General features: G+C 39.6%; 1 protein-coding gene across 1 annotated transcript in view; it reads right to left on the reverse strand.

The window, feature by feature from the left end:
• Positions 1 to 370: 370 nt before the first annotated feature.
• Positions 371 to 20,175, reverse strand: part of PPP1R14C (protein phosphatase 1 regulatory inhibitor subunit 14C) — a 50,932-nt gene continuing 31,127 nt past the window's right edge. Inside the window, exons 2-4 of the mRNA XM_058020491.1 lie at positions 11,854 to 11,937; positions 10,480 to 10,512; positions 371 to 1,696 (exon numbers count right to left, since the gene is read on the reverse strand). Coding sequence (XP_057876474.1) covers positions 1,622 to 1,696; positions 10,480 to 10,512; positions 11,854 to 11,937 — 192 coding nt within the window. The 3' untranslated portion in view covers positions 371 to 1,621. The remainder of the gene's footprint in view (positions 1,697 to 10,479; positions 10,513 to 11,853; positions 11,938 to 20,175) is intronic.

Below are 20,175 nucleotides of genomic sequence, written 5' to 3' on the forward strand. Positions count from 1 at the left end.
CCTTCACTAGGAAACTGAGAGCCACCCAGTGTAAGCCTTCCCCTACAGTCCATCTCTGGTGGACAAAAAAAAAAAAACCTGAATTTGTCAGCATTTATCTGAAAGAACTTCTAAGCTTTTTTTCCCCACCCTTTGTTAAATTTCCTAAGGCACAGGGAAGGAAAGCCTCATCTGGAGGAGATCTTCAAATGTGCACCAGGTTACAGGAGTGTGAGTGATACTGGGGAAGGGCTGAGTGATACTGGGTACACTAAAAGCCAGTTAGGGTCAGTACAGCTGAGTTCCCATGTACTTACCACCTTAGAGGCTTCTCTTTTTGACAAGCAATTCCATTTACAAACCTACTCAGCAACAGCAGTCTTGTAAAGTGTACATGTAACAAGTCACAAGTTGTTCCATTTATTTGAGTAAATATCTGGTAAATAAAATCATCAGTAAACATTACAAAATTAAATACATTAAAAAAGCTTGCCAGTATACATAAAATTCACAAACATGTACTTCTTTTGAAAAATAAAATATGTTCAGAGCACCCTTGATATAAAATGCCTGACTAATGTCACCTACCAGTAAATGGTAGCTTGTCAAACATTCTAGTTAGGACATTTTCCAGAAGGGAGCAGGGATCTCTGCTCTTGCTCTTACAAGTAAGAGAGCCCAAGTTAAGAAGTCTCCCACTTCTCAGGGCAGAGCCATAAACAAAGGCTGTATTACTCTTTGCCTACCTTTATAGGAGAGGAATCTGCATTTGATTAAGACCACATCATTAAATGCAATACAGTACTTGCAATTCATTTTGGTATCACTGCCTTTCCTCCAGCATGAACCAGCTTTTAAATGCTCATGGACATTTCTCTAGATATCACTCCAGGCCCATTTTCAGTACAGGGCAGCACAGCTCCAAGACACCATGAGGTGGAGAGGAAGTGATCCTGGCAAAGCATCAAAGTCAATCAAATAACTTTTAAGTCTACAAATTAAGCCCTTAAAATTCCCAATTTTCATATGCTGCGATCTAAACAAGGAGATATGATGAGATTCTTCACTGGGCTGCTTTAAGGGTATTCAGAAAAATGGCAGCATTCATTTTAGCAATCTAAATTGGTACCTTTTAGTAGCAAATTTGCAATAACCACCATTTAAATAATTTACTATAACAAACTTCTCCTTCCATCCATGTGAAACAGTATTCACAACCCACTTTAAAATTTATGTACAGACAAGCACAAGAAACTTGACATCCATGAGTTAAATGTACAACCAACTTAAGAAAGTTATCCAACTAGTTGCAAGGAGAAGTCTCCTAGCTCTGTAAATTTACAAGATCTTCTGGTTCACCACATAAGCTTGCTGCCCCTCATCTCTAACTCTTGGATTCTTCACTTGCTTCAGTAATCCTCCAGGTGAAAGTTGAGCAGCATCCAAATTGTTGATATTTTTGATAAAAAATAATTGACACTTAAAAAAGAACCCTCAAAACACACAAAAAAATTTCCTTGAGTCAAAACTGAATAAAATCAAAAAAGTTGTGGAGAAAGACAATTATTTTAATAAAGGTCTTGTATTCAAAGTCCCATTTCCCTTGCCATGTCTTTTAGGGAGTGCTATTACTTTGAGTTATTTATATACTCTTCTTTTGAGGGGGACTGAGTTTCCTCATTCCTCTTATCCGAGTTAGCAGCTCTTTGATAAATTCCTAGGGAAAAAAAAAAAGAGCAATTTTAATGATCTCATAATGTTATAAGCAAGTTCTTTTAAAAACACAAATGACACATTTTTATTTAAGCTTTTATTGCTAAGCTGGAATTTCTCTGCCCTGATCACCAGGAGCCTTATACATATCCTTCCCATCCAGCAGAAGTGTGAACAATGAGCTTTTCCTTGTGATTATGCTGGCTCAGTTATAACCCATCTTTCAGGCATTTACTGCACAGGGCCTTATACCAACTACTGAATGAAGCAGAACCTATGGCTGGATACAATGCAGTCAAAGCAGACTTGCACAGCTTAAGCCTGCACAGAAACCAGCACTCTTGCCAAAAGAGGTGTTTCTCTTGCCACTCTCCATGCTGGAGCTAGTATTTTGGTTGGCTGCATAGTGAGCTGTACAAGAAAGCTGATCTGGCTAAAGAAAATCAGCTAAAGCTGATTTGGCTTTTTCTCCTCTTCTCCTGCTAGTTCCCAAGCTGGCTCAGCTCTCTGACCCAGCCCACCCCTCAGCCCCCACTAACACTTGTGTCAGTGCAAGGCAAGGCAGGAACAAGGAGCCAGAGGTAACACCACTGGCTTATCATGGGTTAAACTGGTTGCAGAACTAAGTGAATGACACTACTTTGAAAACAAACAAATGCCAACCCCCCATGCCCCCCAGAAAAAAAAAAAAAAAACAGAACACAACAAACGAACTAAAGGCCTTTATTCACAGTGATATTTTCGGCAGTTTCAGCAGATTTCCTCTTTTTAAACTATGTGAGAACAGAAGCTTATAAATTTGCATCATTCTTGGAAATTCTTTTGGTATACAATTTCTTGCAGGTGGATTAACAGCTAAAGATCTCCTTACTGTCACACTGGGAAAACAATGTTTATCCACAGTACTGTGTATGAACATTCAAAAAGGTTCTTATGAAATCAGCTATCTGTAAATATGAATGTAATTATTCAGTTAAGTTGATGTGAAAAGCCAGGTTGGACAGGGCTTTGAGCCTAGCGGATGGTGTCCCGCCCTTGGCAGTCAAATTAGGTGATCTTTAAGGTCCCTTCCAACCCAAACTATTCTATGATTCCATGAAAAAACTAAAAGCATGATTTCCTGGATGAGTGCTTGAAGTCTCCACCCAGAACTAAGCAAAGGCCACTTCAGGAATACATCTATGCATATCAATATCATGCCTCCCATCTGGACAGACAGCCTAATCACATGATCAGAAAAACAGTTTCTTTAGACCCCCAAATCCTCTCCCTCCATCCTCTTGAGGCTGTCTTACTTCACAAAGGCACAAGCCACCACTGGAACAATATCAACTTTAAACTTGTCACAGTCCAGTGTTTCTCCACTGAAAAATCAGAAGGAGGAAGACATGCTTACTGTAAAAATTCACAGCTTTCAACAAACTTTGCATCAATTCTGTGTCATCCTATCATCACTGTAAGGATCTGTTACATAATGCAAAACTATATGGCATGGTGCTGCTTGAAGCATATAAACACACTTCAGGATTTTTTACTATCAAACTTACATAAAGCCCTGCAGTACAATCATTAAAGAAATAAAGCAATCTTTGATTTTTACTTGGGATTAGTGTCATTTGTATTCCTCTCAGCAAGTTTTTCCATTTAAAAAACAGTCCCATCAGATTAAGACAGCTTTGGAGAAGAATGGGCTGAAGTGCAGTTCTTCACTTAGAAAAACTTTTTAAATTGTCTGTTCAAGCCACAAATATTCTGCAAGAAGACACTGCACCTGGAAACTCTCCAGCAGCTTCACTGAAGTAAAAGCCTTATGGGAAGGGACATCTGCAGACAGGAATACCTATGGTACTCTGCAGTCATTAGGGACATCCCAACCTGCCATTCCTCTGCCCATTCTCCCAAAAATCAGTAGAGTCTGAAGCAAATTTCTCTTAGATATCAAATGTAGCCAAGGGTCAGTTGCTTTTTAATATGACATTATAGCAAAAGTGAGGCATTCCTCCCCTTAACTTCGAAGAGTTATCAAAAGCGCCTTCTTTTGAAAAACAAGATATTCGCTTGAAGTTTTCAGGCAAGTTTAACACTATCCAGAAACTTAATATTGCCAAAATAAACCAAAGTGTAGGGTCAACCTCCTAAAAGAGATCTGAAGCAACTGCAAGTATTCTTAAGGCAGAGAAGGCATTCATTTGAAGAAGTACAAATCAAAATTTTAAAGGCTTTATCCCCCAGAAACTTTTTTTCCCCTTGAAATAAGGGTCTGCAGTAACCAAAGAGTAAAATCCAACAAGAGCATTTTGCATGTGGCAGACATTTTGCATAATGCAGTTGTGCTGTTGTGCACTTCCATAGACACCCAAACCACAGCACTGGTTCAGCACATTTCTGATTTAAGTATCACTTTGCATCTGACACTCACATGGAGCTGGCTGTCATCAACACAGTTGTGCTCTGGTGCTTGCGCCTTTCTTGCTTTACTTTTCCTTCCCCATGAAGGGAAATCAGCGTTCTAGAAAAGATGCACATTTTCCCTCATGGAGGCAGGAAAGGAGACTTCACAGCATTTCAGTAAACCTTCACCTTATAACTAACCAAAACAGGTGGATGTCAGCAATACCAATTTTGTTTTCTTAAGCTGTCACTCAAAAATTGCAGTGTTGCTCCTTGTGGCCATTTGAATCAAGACTCAATATCTACCCTTGTACACAAAAATCATTTTACACAGAGCATTTTACTGAAATCCTCCCTAACAAGATATGCTGAAATTCAGCATCAGACATTTGAAAGCTGATCATGTACTAATCTATGTTAAAAGCACTTCCGTAATACAGCTTGAATTATCTACCTATATACACTGATGTAATTCATGGAGTTAAAAAACAAGAATAATTCAGCTAAGGATTCAAAAACTTATTCATTATTCCTTGAAGGGTTATAGCCAGGAATACACAGGCTACACACACTTCTAATGCAAGAAAAATCTCACACCAGCACTTTGTGCCTTGGTAAATAAAATAAAAAACAAAGTTTTTACAAAGTGCAAAAATGTATGCAGACTTAGTGGTTTTTTTCAGATTTTCTGCAAGGAGGCATCCTTATTACAAGTATTGAGTCTCTTTTAAATTTGTAATACTAAATCATTGTTTCTAGAAGACATCTTTCTAATTCTAAAGGCAAATTTTAATGAGAGGCAGACAAAATCTATAGTTCATTTGAACTCATCTATATTCAGCCTTAGGCAAAAAAATAATCAAGGCAAAAAACAAAGGTGAAATGATAATTCAGGAAAGGGGAGGAAATCACTTCACCTCTCTGCTTTGGTGGTGTGACTCATTGTTTTAATGAGGTCATTTGACAGACAATGAATTCCAGGCTTCCTATTCAAATCTTCCAATTAATTCTGGAGACTAATTAGACTCTGCCTCTCCAGATTTCTCTTCCTCAAACAATACACAGGTAGTAGGACTAGTTTTTAAACTAAAATTTAGAGTTTCTAGTCCTCCTGCTTCCCTCAAGCATGAAATGAATCCTAAGTCAGCTTTCCCTCACAGCTTTACTTCCCTGTAGCCAGGTCAACAACCAAGATTAACTGTTTGCCCAAGGCTATTTCTTGGAGATGGCTTTATTAGTTGGATGCAAAAACTAAAGTCAGCCTGGAGAGCAATCCCATAGCTGGTTGGGAAAGAACCTAAATAATAACCCATCTTACTGCCAAACACCTCTTCCACACAGGCTCAAACCCCCCCTAAAGCCAGTTGTACAGAGAAAAGGGAAGTGTTCTCCCTGCTTTGGGAGAACAGGGCCAGAAGATTCCTTCTATAGCAAGAACCAGCACAGCATCTCTGTAGCCTCACTGAATGATGCCCTCAACATGCCCTCTCCAGTGAGGCCACAGCACCATCAGTGTCCAGAGCACAACATTTTTGCAGCACTTTAGTTTTTTGGTGAGCTCTGTATGAGGCACTAACTACATACCACAAAGCTTAGCTACAGTCAAGACTTGCAGCCCAATGATTCTCCAATACGGCAGCACGTAAACAAGCACAGCTTATTCTTGTCAAATCACCACTTGCTCTTCCCTTCTGATATTGCTATGGGTATTTATTAATTGTGTTCATGATTACTTGCAGAAATGAAAACATGCAACCTTAATTCCCTCCAACACTGTAGTACAATATAGGGCAGATCTCAGTAGACACATAAAAAGTTTTAGTTCACTGAATTCAGTGGTCAAATGGATGAACAAGAAATCATGTTTTACTTGAAATGCAGCTGCCTGCATTGCTTTTAAACAAGCATGTTTTCTAACCTTTTTTCTCTACAAATTCTCCTATTTCATTTCAAGTAATATGGACATAAAATACATTTGCTGTGACTTAATAATTTACCACCTATCAGCTGCCCTAGCTTGCCCAGATGTAAGGCAGCACACTGCATTGAGGCTTTAGGACACATCTGCAGTGACTATTGCTTCTTGTGGGTATCCTACATATTGTTACCTTGCAATAGAAAAAACAAACAGTAACATTAACTGGAAATAATTGATAACATATTAGGAGCAAAATAAACATAAGGTCCTTCAAACCTTATGGTTTGGGGTTATGGGGTTCTGTTTCAGAAGCACTGAGCTTTCTATTCATGCCTTTATACTAAATACGTACAATATGTCAATACATACACAAAACAGTTTTTATCTTTCAAACCACAGTACCTAGACAACTCTAAAAGTTTAATCACAAGCCTGTCATTTGCTCCAACTAGGAATTAAACTTGGAGAAACATACAGTTAAGCAAATGCATCTCTACCTTTTTGAAAAGTGTTAGAAGCTGCTGAAATAGTCCAACCACTGGAGTAATTGAGTAGTCAGTAATCAAATCTCTGCCAAAGTTCTCCAGAAAATATGCACAACAATTCAACACAGTTTGTTTGCAAACCATATTAAAAATTATTACTAGAAGCTTCCAGCTATGCAACTTCCTTTTATGATGCAATTTCATCTCCTTTTTCTCCCATTTTGCACTAAGTGAAGAATTGTACTAACAAAATAGATTTAATCCTGCCTGAATGGGAGAGATCTCCAGCTCATTCATCTTAAGCTTTGTATATTTCTATAAGAAAAGAAAGAAGTAAATAAACTGCAAATCTAATTTATTCAGTTCTCTTCAAACACTCATTATCTGCAGACCTTGTGTTGCTCAGCTGCATCTTTTGGAGCCAGTGAGCAAAAAAAATTGCCCACTCATTGGATTTCTCTCCCATAGCAGTTTAAAAGTTTCCTTGTCATTTTTCCTGTCATCAATTTGACTTTCCCACTACTGGAAGCTCTAATTCACATCAGCCATAAATACTTCAAATTTTCTGCAATGCCCAGTCTAAATAAGTGGCCTTGCTGTTACCAGTAGCAGAGATAACAGCAATACAGATTTAGTCAGCCTTCTTCAAAATATGTGTCTTGAAAAAACCTCACGGATTTCACAATCACAACGGTCGTCCTGTCCTAAATAAGAATCTATTGTGAAGTATCATCTAAAGATCATCAAGATTGCAGATTATATTTAAATCTGTTATAGTCACTGTGAACATTAAGATTCTCCACCATCAGGTGATGACAGAGAACATCAGACAGCGCTGCGATAGCAAGACAACAAAGGTCAGAGTGGGACTTTCCACAAGTGACATGTGGGAACTGTATGAAGAACTGACTGGCACACAGATGATGCAGGAAGAGGATGCTGCTACCTGCTCCTCTCCAATTACAAAAGTTCAGACCCAAAATTTGATTATGGCACTGATTTAGCAGATACTAAATCCTTTGTGTACATAGTAATTCTTTCAATAAAGGTCCCACATTAAGCATATTTCCATACAAATTAAAACAGCCAAAACTGCTACCTAAGAAAAGCTTTTAATATTTTAAAGCACGTTCAACAGTCTAGTGGTATTTCCATTAGAAGAAAAGTTTTGTAGCAGTTCCTCATTAGTTACTGTCAGATACTATCTTTGGCCAAATTATTAAAGAAGTTGGGAACTCTTTCCATGTTTTAAGTGACTTGGATAACTCAGCTTCCTGACGAAAAGTCAATGCAGGACACATATAAACATTCCTCAGTCTTTCCTTAACCTTTAGTCTAAATGGAAGATACTGAGCAAAACTGATTTAATATATACACTTGCAGATTTAGAAGGCTTTTTCCACAGCTGGGTAAGAGCTTTGAGTTATTAACCTTTTTGCCTGTACTATTTCTTTTGATATTCTGAATAGCAGGGACATCATATTACATAACTTTTCCCCCAGTTAGGGATCACTATCTTTTGCAAATTGTATAACTCTTGATGATAAAACCCCTAGTGCACTTGACAGATTGTATTTCATCGGTCAGGATAAATTCCATTAGTTCATATCCATTCTCCACAAATCTTCTAAAAATTCTTCCACAAGCCAACTACCTCAATAGTTTTGAATGGTCTGCAAATATAAAAAGATTGCAGATTTTCTAGACAAGATGTGGATCCTTATATAGCAAGTTTAAGTCAACTAAAAGGCTCTTTAGTCCACATATGGCAGGATAAAAATCAGCATTTTTAAGTGGCCTAAGCTAGCAGTTATGCAGTACTACTGAGCTCACCATGCCATAGATGAAGAAAAGTTGCTGTTGTAAAATAGTCCTGGGATGCTACTCATTTTAGAAACTACCTCACAGAATCAGGGAATCAATTAAGTTGGAAAAGGCCTCTAAGATGAGTCCAAACTACGACCAAACACCACCTTGTCAACTAAACCACGGCACAAAGTATCTTTTCTTGAACACGTCCATGGTGGTGACTCCATCTCTTGGCAGCCATTCCAATATCTACCAACCCTTTTGTGAAGAATTTCTTCCTAACTTCTAACCTAAACTCCCCTGCCATAGCTTGAGGCTGTGTCCTCTTCTCCTATCACTAGTTCCTGGGAGAAGAGGCCAACACCATCGGTCTACAACCTCCTTTCAGCTAGTTGTAGAGAGTGAGTGGTCTCAACTTGGCTATCTCTATAGATTGTCAAGGAAGATGAAAATTCTCACAGATAAGGGAGCTACCTCCATCCCATCCACAAAGGATTGAAGACGCAGGTCACCAGCTCAGTACTAAAATCTCACCTTGATCCAGATGCCTTGAGGGCAGACAAGGATGTGTCCAGGATGTTGTTTCCTGAGAACTGCCACACCAACTCAATTTACCAGTATGGCACAAAGCTTCCCTGCAGTTCTAGAACCAAGGTTTCCAGTGGAACACTCACTGCCATCTGTCATGTATCCTTATCAGCTCTCTGAAATTTGTCCTTGCATTATGTCAAACTTCACAGCTAAAAAAAAATCATTCATATGGCAGGAAGAAGGAAGAAGAGTAATCACAGGATCTCTGCCTTCTTCCTCTGCCTTCAGATAGCACAGAGATAAGAGGTCAGCACATGACTGACTAGTAAGCCCCTGGCAACCTGTTCTTCTCAGCTAGTCATGACTTCAGCTTTCTCTTACTACACCAGGCTTCATATGCTGCATCCATCTTCACACCTATCTTAAGAAGAAGCACCAAGGTTCAATGGCACTTGCTTAGAGAAGGCTGGAGAAGGCTGTCAGGGTCATTTGTAGTGTGGCATTACTACAGTGAGGCAGCTGAAGACTTGGCATTACCGCATCTCCATAATGGAAGATGTGTGTTACCTGCTGTAAGGCAACAGAGATACAGCACACAACAAACTCTACAGGTGTTATCAGCTGAGTCTTTCTGGGTCAATTCCCCACTGTCAAAATGTTTGTACCAGCAACTATAATAGCAATTCTGGACAATCTTCCCAATCTACCACAGGAATCAATAAAAATGGAAAAGCTTGAAGAAAATATGTCATGGACTGTGAAGTGCCAATTCAACCATACCAGCAGTTCTTCCTGATAGTCAGACTATCCTTGAGCCCCACCAGTTTATGTGGCTACAGCTGCAGATATTACAGAAGAACCAACCTATTTCCAGCCTTATTTCAAAACCAAACACCTGGCTTCTAGTCATGCACAGCTGAAAGGTCTGTGACAAGAGGAATCCTGTAAGGCAACCCCTCTATTAAACCCTGTGCAGCAGCCACTTCTGGGAAAGAACTGAGTCTATAAATGGAACTAAGTGACCCATCACCTAGACTTTTGATTTTTACAATGAGTCAAAGGGAAATTTATTTACTCTTCCTAGTAAGCACACATTACTGTATGAAAAGCAGGCTATAATGGCACTGGATACATCAAGAGATACACAAAAATTGAAAGCTGAGTAACTAAATCCTGCTAGTACAGGTTATCCCACAATTTTATTCAAGTCCATTCACACAAACAATTACCTGAGCTGCATATCTGCATAAAAGTTCTCAGAATAAATTTTACTGTTGTCCTACATAAAATTAAATGATTTCACAGTCAAGAGCACAGTCCAACATGCAAATATTTTTGCCATCTGATGATAACTATATTTAGTTTTATTGTAATATAGCAGCTTTAAAAGTCAGTATAGCCAGAAGGACATTACAGCAACCAATATTGACAGTTCAGTGGGAATGACCAGCAGTTCCTCCACAGGGTACAATTACATTCCTACTGTAGCTAAGTGACAGGCATAAGCATTTTTAGTATATAAAGCTCCAAGTATTCCAGCTAGCCATTAATATTAATCTAATTACTTTATTATAAGAATAAAAATAAAGTTACTTTATCTTGAACATAACTACAGTTTCCACAGGTTAGTAGCATTTTAAAAAAGTCTTTTACCTCTGTTGGTTTGTAGCAATCTACAAGAGTTTCCTAGAAGCAAAATATGAAAGTGTCAGTATCCATACAGAGTAATAGTGAACATAAACAAGTCATGGTATGAAACCTGGGAAGGGAGGGGAAAAAGAAAATAAGAACAGAAATCACTGAATGAAGATGTTAGTGAAACCCCAAAGTTATACAAGTCACCTTTGCTCCCTATGTGGATCAGAATGATTTGTACCAGGAGAGAAAGAATGGCTTCTTTCTCCCTGTAGGAAGTTACAAAACCCCTGTCTCCAAGGAAAACTGAGAAGAGGAGGAGAATCCAAGAACATTTCTCCCAGGAACAGACATGTGAAAGGCAGCTTTCTGTGAGGACATGAGTGTCTTTGCAAGGCAGAAATAGAGACGTTAGTAATTCCTAGCAGGGCATTCCTAGCAGGGGGCTGCTCTATCTAGCTCAGGCAGAAGCAGCAAAGCTATTTATGAACGCTGAGCAAACAGCCTGGGGCCATGCCCCACTCTCTGTGGCTGGCCAGCAGGCACTGAGAAAAGGCTGCTAACAGGCACCAAAATGAGATGTGCTGCATCGAAGCACCACATTAGTCACCTCCCAGGAGCAAGCTGAGGGCAAGCCATGACTCTAGAACACTCTGCCTTTTCTTAGTGCATCTGAAAAGATTATAAATGGAGACATTTCCTATTGGTTTTATATATTGATTTAGAGAGAGATTTATATTAAGGCAATGATATTTCTTTTCTTTTCCCCCTCATTCTTCCATTCATTAATTCCTACCTCACACAAGATTCAGAAGTTTAGAGAGCTGGTTTAAACTGTTAAATTTCAGCAGATAGCTTTTGAATTTCCCAACTAATTCCTGTTCCTGACCATCTTACCCTTTCTTTGAACTTTTTCATGGGTTCCAATTTCTTTCTGGTATAGAAAGAAATAATTGCCAGTAGTCTAAGCACAAGGGAAGATTTCTGGTCTGTATACATATTTCTACTGCTGAAGTGAATCACAGAAACTATCTGGTCATCATAACTGACTCTCAGTCATATAGCTTTTTCCATATGCTGTTCTTCATTTTCCTATGTTTTGTGCTCTTTATTTTATATACTTGTACAATTCAAAATGAGGCTAATTTGGCTTAGCATATTTCCTTCTATTACTGGGTTCTTTGAACTTTTATTTACTAGTGTTATCACCTACCTTCTAAAAGGATTTATCTAAAAGGATTTTTATTAACTTTGAACAGTCTGGTAGACTATACTAGAGTGGACCTAGGAATCTCTCCATGACATTTATAGTGGATTCAATCAAACACAAGATATTGATCCAGATGCATTACTTCAGCCACCTTCTGATTTAACATTATAAAATAATATTACCTGTAATTTGAGAGCTCTCTCCTCTTCATTGGCTGCATCAAGAAGGTCATCAATGTCAATTTCTACCTCTGGCATTTCTTCTTCCTGAAATGCAAAAAGACCCATTTAGTCCATAGAGCTATCTTTTAACTAGCCCCAAAAGCAGCCTAGTGATAGCACACAAACCCATCTTCCTGGAGCCAGACAAGGAAATCAATAGGGGATGGTGGCTTGATTCCTTGCTCCCAGGCCAGCATCAGGCCAAGTCCCAGCCTCACAGAAGGTGACAGGTCTAAAGAAATCCTTTGCTCTCAGCCAGGACATGTTACTAACTCATGGCCAGCAGCACAAGTACTCTCACAGTACTGGGCAAGAGGATGAAGAAGAAAAAGTAGAAGGAAGAGGAAGTGATAACAACTGCAGCAAGCCACAAAATTGTTTTGAAAGCATTTTTGATTGGACTGCTTTTCTTGATAACACTGTGAAAGATCTCCCTTGCATAAAAGTTGGCTTACAAGTATGACATACATGCTCCATCAGAAGAACTCTGATTTTCAGGACCTGCAGTGAAGCACAAAGTCTAAGGCATAGGGTATTTTAGAGAATTTCCCTTAAACCTCCTCCACCCACACACTTCTCTCTTTGCATCACCAACACATCAGATGCCTTGTTCTCTGACCCAGAGCAGCAGTCCATACATTTTGAAGGACCTCTGAGCTCTAGAATCTCAATGAGAATTCATTATCCACAGATATCACCATGTATTGCATTTTCAGTTATGCAAAAAACATTCTGCTGGCCACTTTATACATTTTCTCATCAAAATTGTTATGCAGCTCCCTGCTGCACATGCAAAACTCTGGTCTCAGACACTCTCCCTCACCAAGTCCAGCCTTGACAGTGGCCTCAGCGCCGTGGCACACAGCTCCTCTGTTGCCCCTCCTCCATCTAAGCCAACACAAGGGCACTGCAAGACTCTCCTCTCCCACAAGCGCACTGCCATCAATTGACTCACTGATGTGGCATCACTTTGGCACAACCTAATGAAAACAGGGACCTGAAGGTCTCCAAAGCAGAGGGTGTATTTAAGAGTCAGGATGAAGCAAAAAGATCACAGCAGCAGCTGCTCCCTTCTTGTACCCCACCAACACTTCTCAAGATCCTTTAAAGAAGCATTTTTACAAAAACGTGGTGGTTCTAGCAAGTTGCAGAAGTTTCAACAATCATGAAATAATTTAAGAGCTCCAATAGCAACTGCTTCAGGTAATACCAAATTATTCTTCTGCTGGGTAAGAGACAGTCTAAACATTACCAACAAAGGTAAATTAGTTCAAGTTAATCTAAGAGAAATTAAGCACCAAAGTGGCAAACAACTAACTGTATTAAACTCCAGCTAAAATGCCAACTATTCAACATTGTTTTGAGTGCGAGGAGGAAGGGCAGAAGTTGGATGATTAGGTTCCTCATTCCTCATCTCTGAAGGAAAGTGTGCAGGGACACTACAGGGCAGTCATGCAGGCAGTTAGACCCAGTGAACAAAAATACACAAGGCACACCCTTTGCCCAGTCAGCCTGGTCAGAAAGGAAGTGTGGACATTTGCTGAGATGAAGTAAAAATACCAATTACTGTAACACAATCTGGCAATATGGGAGTTTTTAAACCAATACAACAGATTCACTAGCAATTTAAACAAGATGAAGAGAAGTCTTCCATAGGCTATATATTCAGTAAAAGCCATCAGAATTGGAAAGGATAAAGAATAATCCATAACAGTGGTACATTTACTTAGTAGTTTATAATCCCAACTCTATACTAATTCGCATATCTCACCAAGAACCAGAAACTCCCCACATAGGTAGTAAATCTCCTGAACATTTAATCTAAGCAGCTCAGCCTAAATACTGTTAAGACAGGGTGCCTGGAGTTACTGCTAATATTGTAAACTTATCAAAATACACATCCACTGAACTGTGTAAATAGCAATTGTGCATATGTTTGCATTCAGAAGTGCTGTTCTGAATGCACACTGAGTATTTTGTCAGATACACATTTTGAATTCTTGTCCCTTGGAGCAGCATTCTAGCAAACTGAAACAATGTTGAAAAGCAGCAGTGAGGGGAAATTGCCTAAAGGTATATAATGCTTTTTTGTGATCACACTTCATCGAAGTTGAGTGCTCCTGAAAGGTCAGTTTTACTCTGAATGGTACCAGTCAAATGGAAGAAATCCTTGCTTCTTCCCTCTTTTTCAAATCAACTTTCTCCTACATATTCAAAGTTCACAGTGCCATCAATTCAGAGGGCAACTGCACCAGCAGTTCACTGAAATTTCAGTATAAGAGGTAACACAGCTCCTGTACATCACAAAAAGTGATAACAAAATAAATTACAAATGTTTCTGAAACAAGGAACTATAATTGTATCTGACACAATGGCATTCAATTAAATTATATTTTCTGTAAAATATCATGTGTATCTTCTTCACTTCACAGCAGATTTGAACTCTGATACATAACACAAATGGAGAGGGAAGCCCAAAAAGGTAACTCTTGCTCTTATTTTTGGCTGAATGAAAAAGCAATCAAAACACCTTTTCTCCATCTGAACTACTGCGCCTGCACGATCTGAAGAGTTTTATGTAAGGCATGAAAAACATGCCCTGAGGTCAGGAGCCTGACCACTCCATAACAGCTGTAATGACAGAGGGAGGAAAGACAAAGTCATGTCTTCTGTTTGACAGATTTTATTGGTGACATTAGTCTGGTTGCTCCAATTACAATTCAGCTGCTAGATACAGATTGGGCTGGGCCAAGCCTGAAAGGGTCTGTGCATAGCCAAAGGATGGTATTTCAAAGGTCTTGTTACTGTCATGAGGCTGTGCAAAAAAACAAACACTGCCACCAGTTCTGCTCCAGTAAGAGGGAGACAAAGTGATGCAAATAGCAGATGGGGGGACAAGGAACCACTAGCAGCATGCTGACAGGGAGCAGCCTCCAGAAAAGCTAAAACAGGGGTGTGGGGGTTCTGGGTGCAAACATCTATCAACTGAGACTCCTGAGGGAGAGGAGGATGGACACTCTCCTTTTAAGCACCCTCTTCAGTCTGCATTGCCAATGTAGGCAGAACTTGAGCTGATTTCTGCTTAATCATTCAAAAGTCAGAAAACATCAAAGACAGCTTGCATGATATTTAATAAAACTTAAATTCAACCTTGCATTGAAAGACAGCCCCATTACTCTTTAGATTGCCTGAATTCTTTGCAGGCTACTGGCAAAAGACCTTGGGCACAGACGTGCATTAAGCAGTAAATAGCTGTAGCAGTTCAAGACAACCTCTCCAGCTGGTACTGGTGAATGAAACAGAAACAGGTGAACATCCATTAGTGAGACCAGAAAAAGATCTTCAAAATCAGCTCCCACAGCAGCTTAAGCCAAAGGGCTGGATTTTGCAGGGGCATCTTGAAGAACACTTGCATACACCACTCTGCTGACCCTGAGCAGAGCACCTCCAACATAGCAAAAGCAAGTCTCATTCCAAGTATCTACTAATTAAACAAAAGCAGGTTTAAACAAAAATTAAAAAAAAAAAAAAAAAAACCAAAAAAAAACAAAAAACAAAATTAAACAAAACCATCAAAAGCAGGTCTTGTTCCAAGTATCTACTAATTAAACAATTATTGGAGGCTTTAAAATTTAAATGGCAATGGTTGCCCTATGTTTGCTTGATTTTTGTTTTTAGATTTTAAATCTGGGAAAAAAGTTAAACACAGCAAGAAAAGTTAAGGTCATCATTTGTATAATGAGCTAGGAAACAGCAGGAAAGGATAACAAGAGAAAAATTAAGGAAAAGGAAGGAAAGATGACTTTATAATTCAGACATATGAAAGTTTCAGATTGTACTAATCAGGGATTTCTCTCAGAGTTCTGGAAGATTGCCAATAAGTGATCAAAATCAAAGTAGAAAATAGGACCAGTTTTTCTGGAAATATCCATTCAATATATTAAAATATTTATTCATTTTAGAACAGGCATCTGCTGGGTATCTAATAAAGGCAGCTCTAAACCAGTTCATCTGCAGGCATGGATGGCACTGCAAGTCAGGGGTGCATGTCTCAGAATGATAAATAAAAAAACACACAAATTATCAGAACTAGAAATCATTGGTTGCATATGCAGCCTGGTGGGATTATGAATGGATTGCACTTAGTCCACATAAATGAATATGACCAAACAGTAATTCTTAGAAAACTCAAAAGAAAAACTTATGTGCTTCTCATTTCAAAGCAATCAGTTGTTTTGGGGGACTTAAGCATGAGGGGAAAAGTGGATAAAAGTGAAAACAAAAAAAAAAAAATAGTTTAAGTGATCAAAAATTATTAATCCAGAATTAAAGAAAGCTCTTTTTTGTTTAAAGCCAATCCTAGTTAAGTGCAGAGTCAAAACACACAGCTAAAATAAAGCTATTTGCAAGACAAAAAGACTACTCTGTCTATTGATTGGTATGAGGAAAAGAAGATTAGGAAAGGATGCTGAAGACAGCAAGGAGGTACTCAAAAGTGCCTCAAAAGGGTTCATGAAATTTGCAGTAAGAACAAGAATCCTCAGTCATAAAACCCAATTACTAAATGACAGCATGTTTTTTCCAATCCTAAAATATTAAGAGCAGTAATGATGATCTAATGTTGAACATGAAAAACAAAAATCAGCTCTTTTTTTTTTTTGGTCCAGGTGAAGTAGTTCATGCAACAGTGAATATTAGTTTGCACTGCTGATAATCAGTGAACACATTTAGGACACTGCTCCCAGTATGACACAATCTTTAGCATGCAGTTACATGTTATTTTCTCCTCCATCAGGCACTTATCTCATTTGCAACCAGTCATTGAATGTGAAATCTCAAAGGCACCACAGAGACAGAAGCCCCACACTCCTGAGCACATGCCATTCAGTCTTGGCTCCAACTAAGAGGTAGAAAACCCTGTGTTGTATCCAACACTGTTCTAACCAGAGCAGCCTCTTCCACCAACAGCAAGTCTACCTTCCTCTGTCACTCTTGTTTATTGAATAAAAGCGCAGAGACATTCAAGGCAAAGTTACCAGATTTCTTCACTCATTTTGAGTCAATAATTCTACTCTTTATGAATAATCATAATTTATCTGTGGCAGCATAGCTCTTTAACAGAAACCTTCTCTGTGCTGAGCCTGTCCTCAAGTTGGACATCACACGGATCCAGTTAAATACACAACAAAGGAGGGACACAAAGAGCACCCCTGGCCACAGAACGGCTTATGCAAGCTGCCCAGTATCTCAATGGTGCACCAAATGCATCTCCATCTACATAACATGGTATGAAGGGCTGGATAAAAGTCAAGGCCACGGTGTTTTATCGACATGGTGCAGATCTGGCATAGCCTCACCCAGGAGCCAGCACTCCACAGCCTTGTGCACACACCACTAGAGGGAGGTAACACTTTGCAAACACCAAGGGCCCCTGGAGCTGCTGGTAAAGCACGGAAAGGTCTTCTGAGCCCTACATGCAGTTCTTGGTCTGGAGAACAAGTCTAATTTTATTACAGTACACATTGTCCCCGCTCCTGTTCTTAAAAACATAGTTCGCAGCTTTTACTTTAACATGTCACTTCCTGCAAAATCCTACCACCTCCGCTCCTGTCTTATCAGGTATTTGCTTCTGCATCCATCCTTTGTACCCCTTCTCTGCATCTGAGGGCCACAGAAAGGACTGCTGGAAGCAGAAAAAGGAGCAACTCAGCTCCCAGGCACCGTGATGAGGGCTCCCTGCCAAGATGAAACTACAAGAGCCCAGCCCCTTCTAGTTACCCACAGAGCAAGCTTGTTCACATATGCCAATCTTTGAGCTTATTGCCAAACTTTAACAAGTTCAGGCACATGACAAGCACAAGTGAAAGAGGAGGGGAGTTGCTTGATTAAACTGAGAACACTTTCATAAACTGGCCACAGGCATCTCTGACACACAGCAAATCTGGTCCCTCCAAAATTTCCAAGATTTCACACACCAGAGTTTCCACTTGGCTGTTGAAAGTCCTCAAGCAATGCGGAAAACCACTTTTTTTTCTTTTATTTTTATTTTAATCTCAACATCAGAAATAACTGAAATCTTACCTAAAAAGCTTTTCAAGATATTCCAGCTGAGGCAGGCACATACTGTGAACCTCCTTAGCTCAGATTATTTCAATTTGGGCAAGTTGAACATTTTAAGTGTGTTTGCCAGTTGTTAAATCAAGAGTAATGCCAAGAACAATGCTTACAGAGCTCTGCATGGAGAACTACAAACCTTGCTGTGAAGCAGAAGGAGAGATTACCCAGGAATTTGCAAAGTCTAGCAATATAGAGGATGAAACAAAGCTGCAGAAAAGGTGAGAAGATGGACAGACAATTAAACACACAGTGATGCTGTTTACACAGGCAGGCACTGCTGGACCACAGTTTGCTCAGCCAGTGTGCACAAACTGCATGGTCCAAAAAACATAGCTGCATTAGGGCAGCTTTCAGACCAAGAGAACAAACCCTGTTGGCAGAGCATTTATATTCAAGTGCCATAGTTTATTAACACAGCAATTAGATTTCCAGACCAAAGCTTACCCACAACCACCTGGCTCGGAGAAGAAAGAAACTGCTTGTAAAAAGCCTTGTCTGCATCTGCCAATTTACCCTATGTTGGTTAGTAGATAAGTGGGAAAGAGCCCCAAGCTTATATTAGGAAGTACACATAATATTACAAGGAAATCTCAACCAGGAAATCTGTTGGAAATTCATGTCTGAACCCAGGGAACAAGAAGCACTCTCAAGCTCCAAAATCCAAAGCATAACCTAACAGTATCCCAGATCCAGGCCAGTATTAAAGTTAGGTGTGTGCTGCTCCCAGCCAGAGACACACTATGAGAAAAAGCATAGGGTTATATGTCAAAAGGATACCACCATGCTCCTTGGATAATTGAAAAAGCATGCCTATCCCACAGCCTAGTCAGCCTTCCCTGAAAGAGCACTGTTAGGAATTCTTGGCCTCCTCCATAACCATCTTTTCCTGTCATACAGTTAGGAGACCAGATTGAGTAGTATGTTCCTTAGAGAAAGAAGAGGGACATAATTTTTAATGTAATCAGCCTACAAAATGACAAATTTAGAGATTTAGAGTCAAACAACAGGGACATGCTCACTCTGTGAGATATGTTACCTGACATGACTGTCAATCAGTACTTTTGCAAGTTGCCTACAAAGAGTAAGTCATGAGGGTCACAGATTTGTGGGGTTTGAGTTTGGGTGGTGGGAAGGAGGAAGGAATTCAGATCAGAATGATCTCAAGCAGGACAAACCCTGTATAAGGATATCACCCTAAGCAAACTGGAACACTAATCCATTAATATGTTAATGTTACTTAACAATAGTCAAGAACAGCTCAAACTTCCTTACTTAGAAACAATTAGAAATAAAAAACATGGTGTAAAACACTTGAAAATTTCTGCAAATCCCTTAAGTATAAAGGCATCTTAATGCCCATGTACATGCCAGCAGTTAGGTACAGCTGCAACTTCAGACTTCAAGTGGAAGTGAAAAATAAATTAACATTGGATGGATATACAGTACACACAAAACACATTCTAGTTATGAACCTCATTAAAGCAATTAACAACTAATATTTTTAATAATCAGGGGAGGATCATCCACTCAAGCCAAGTTCTTCCATCTCATTACCCAAGTGGGCTCTTTTTCTTGCCTCAGTCACTGTAAACCATTGTTTGTCTCAAGCTGGCACTATCTTAGATCAGCCTCTCCTCTTGGCTCTCAAGTGACAGTAGAGCAGAGGAAACAGACAGATGCTATTCCAATTAAAAGTCCAATTCAAAGAACCAGCCCCTTTAAAGCAGCAAATGCACCCCAAAGTTTTTACTGTAAAATCACATGCAAATACACAAAAATGGAAACAGCACAATCCTGGCACTCAGGTGATACAGAAGGACACAAGTCTCTTGTGCCCTTATTCCAGGTGGGGTCCCTCTATCAGCAAGGAGGGATCAGGGTTTTGGGCAGAGATAAGGACACCAATCTCTCAATACAATTCCTGTGAAAGCTCCCTTTATGGGCAAGTCTTTGTGAAAGAGGACAGGGAAAGGACATCCACATCCAGAGCACAAGTCCCCCCACCCAGCCTCCCTGAATATCTTCACCCTCCCCCAGAACACAAGCCTTCCTGCACTGACATTCAACACAGAGTCAGCTGCTGCCTTTGCAGATGCCACTGCAGTTTTGCCTTTCCTTCAATTAGAAGGTTAGAGGGCAGAAGAATGATGGCAACACACCATGGTT

Source organism: Melospiza georgiana, chromosome 3 (genome assembly GCF_028018845.1).
Source record: "Melospiza georgiana isolate bMelGeo1 chromosome 3, bMelGeo1.pri, whole genome shotgun sequence".
NCBI classification, from domain to species: Eukaryota; Metazoa; Chordata; class Aves; order Passeriformes; family Passerellidae; genus Melospiza; species Melospiza georgiana.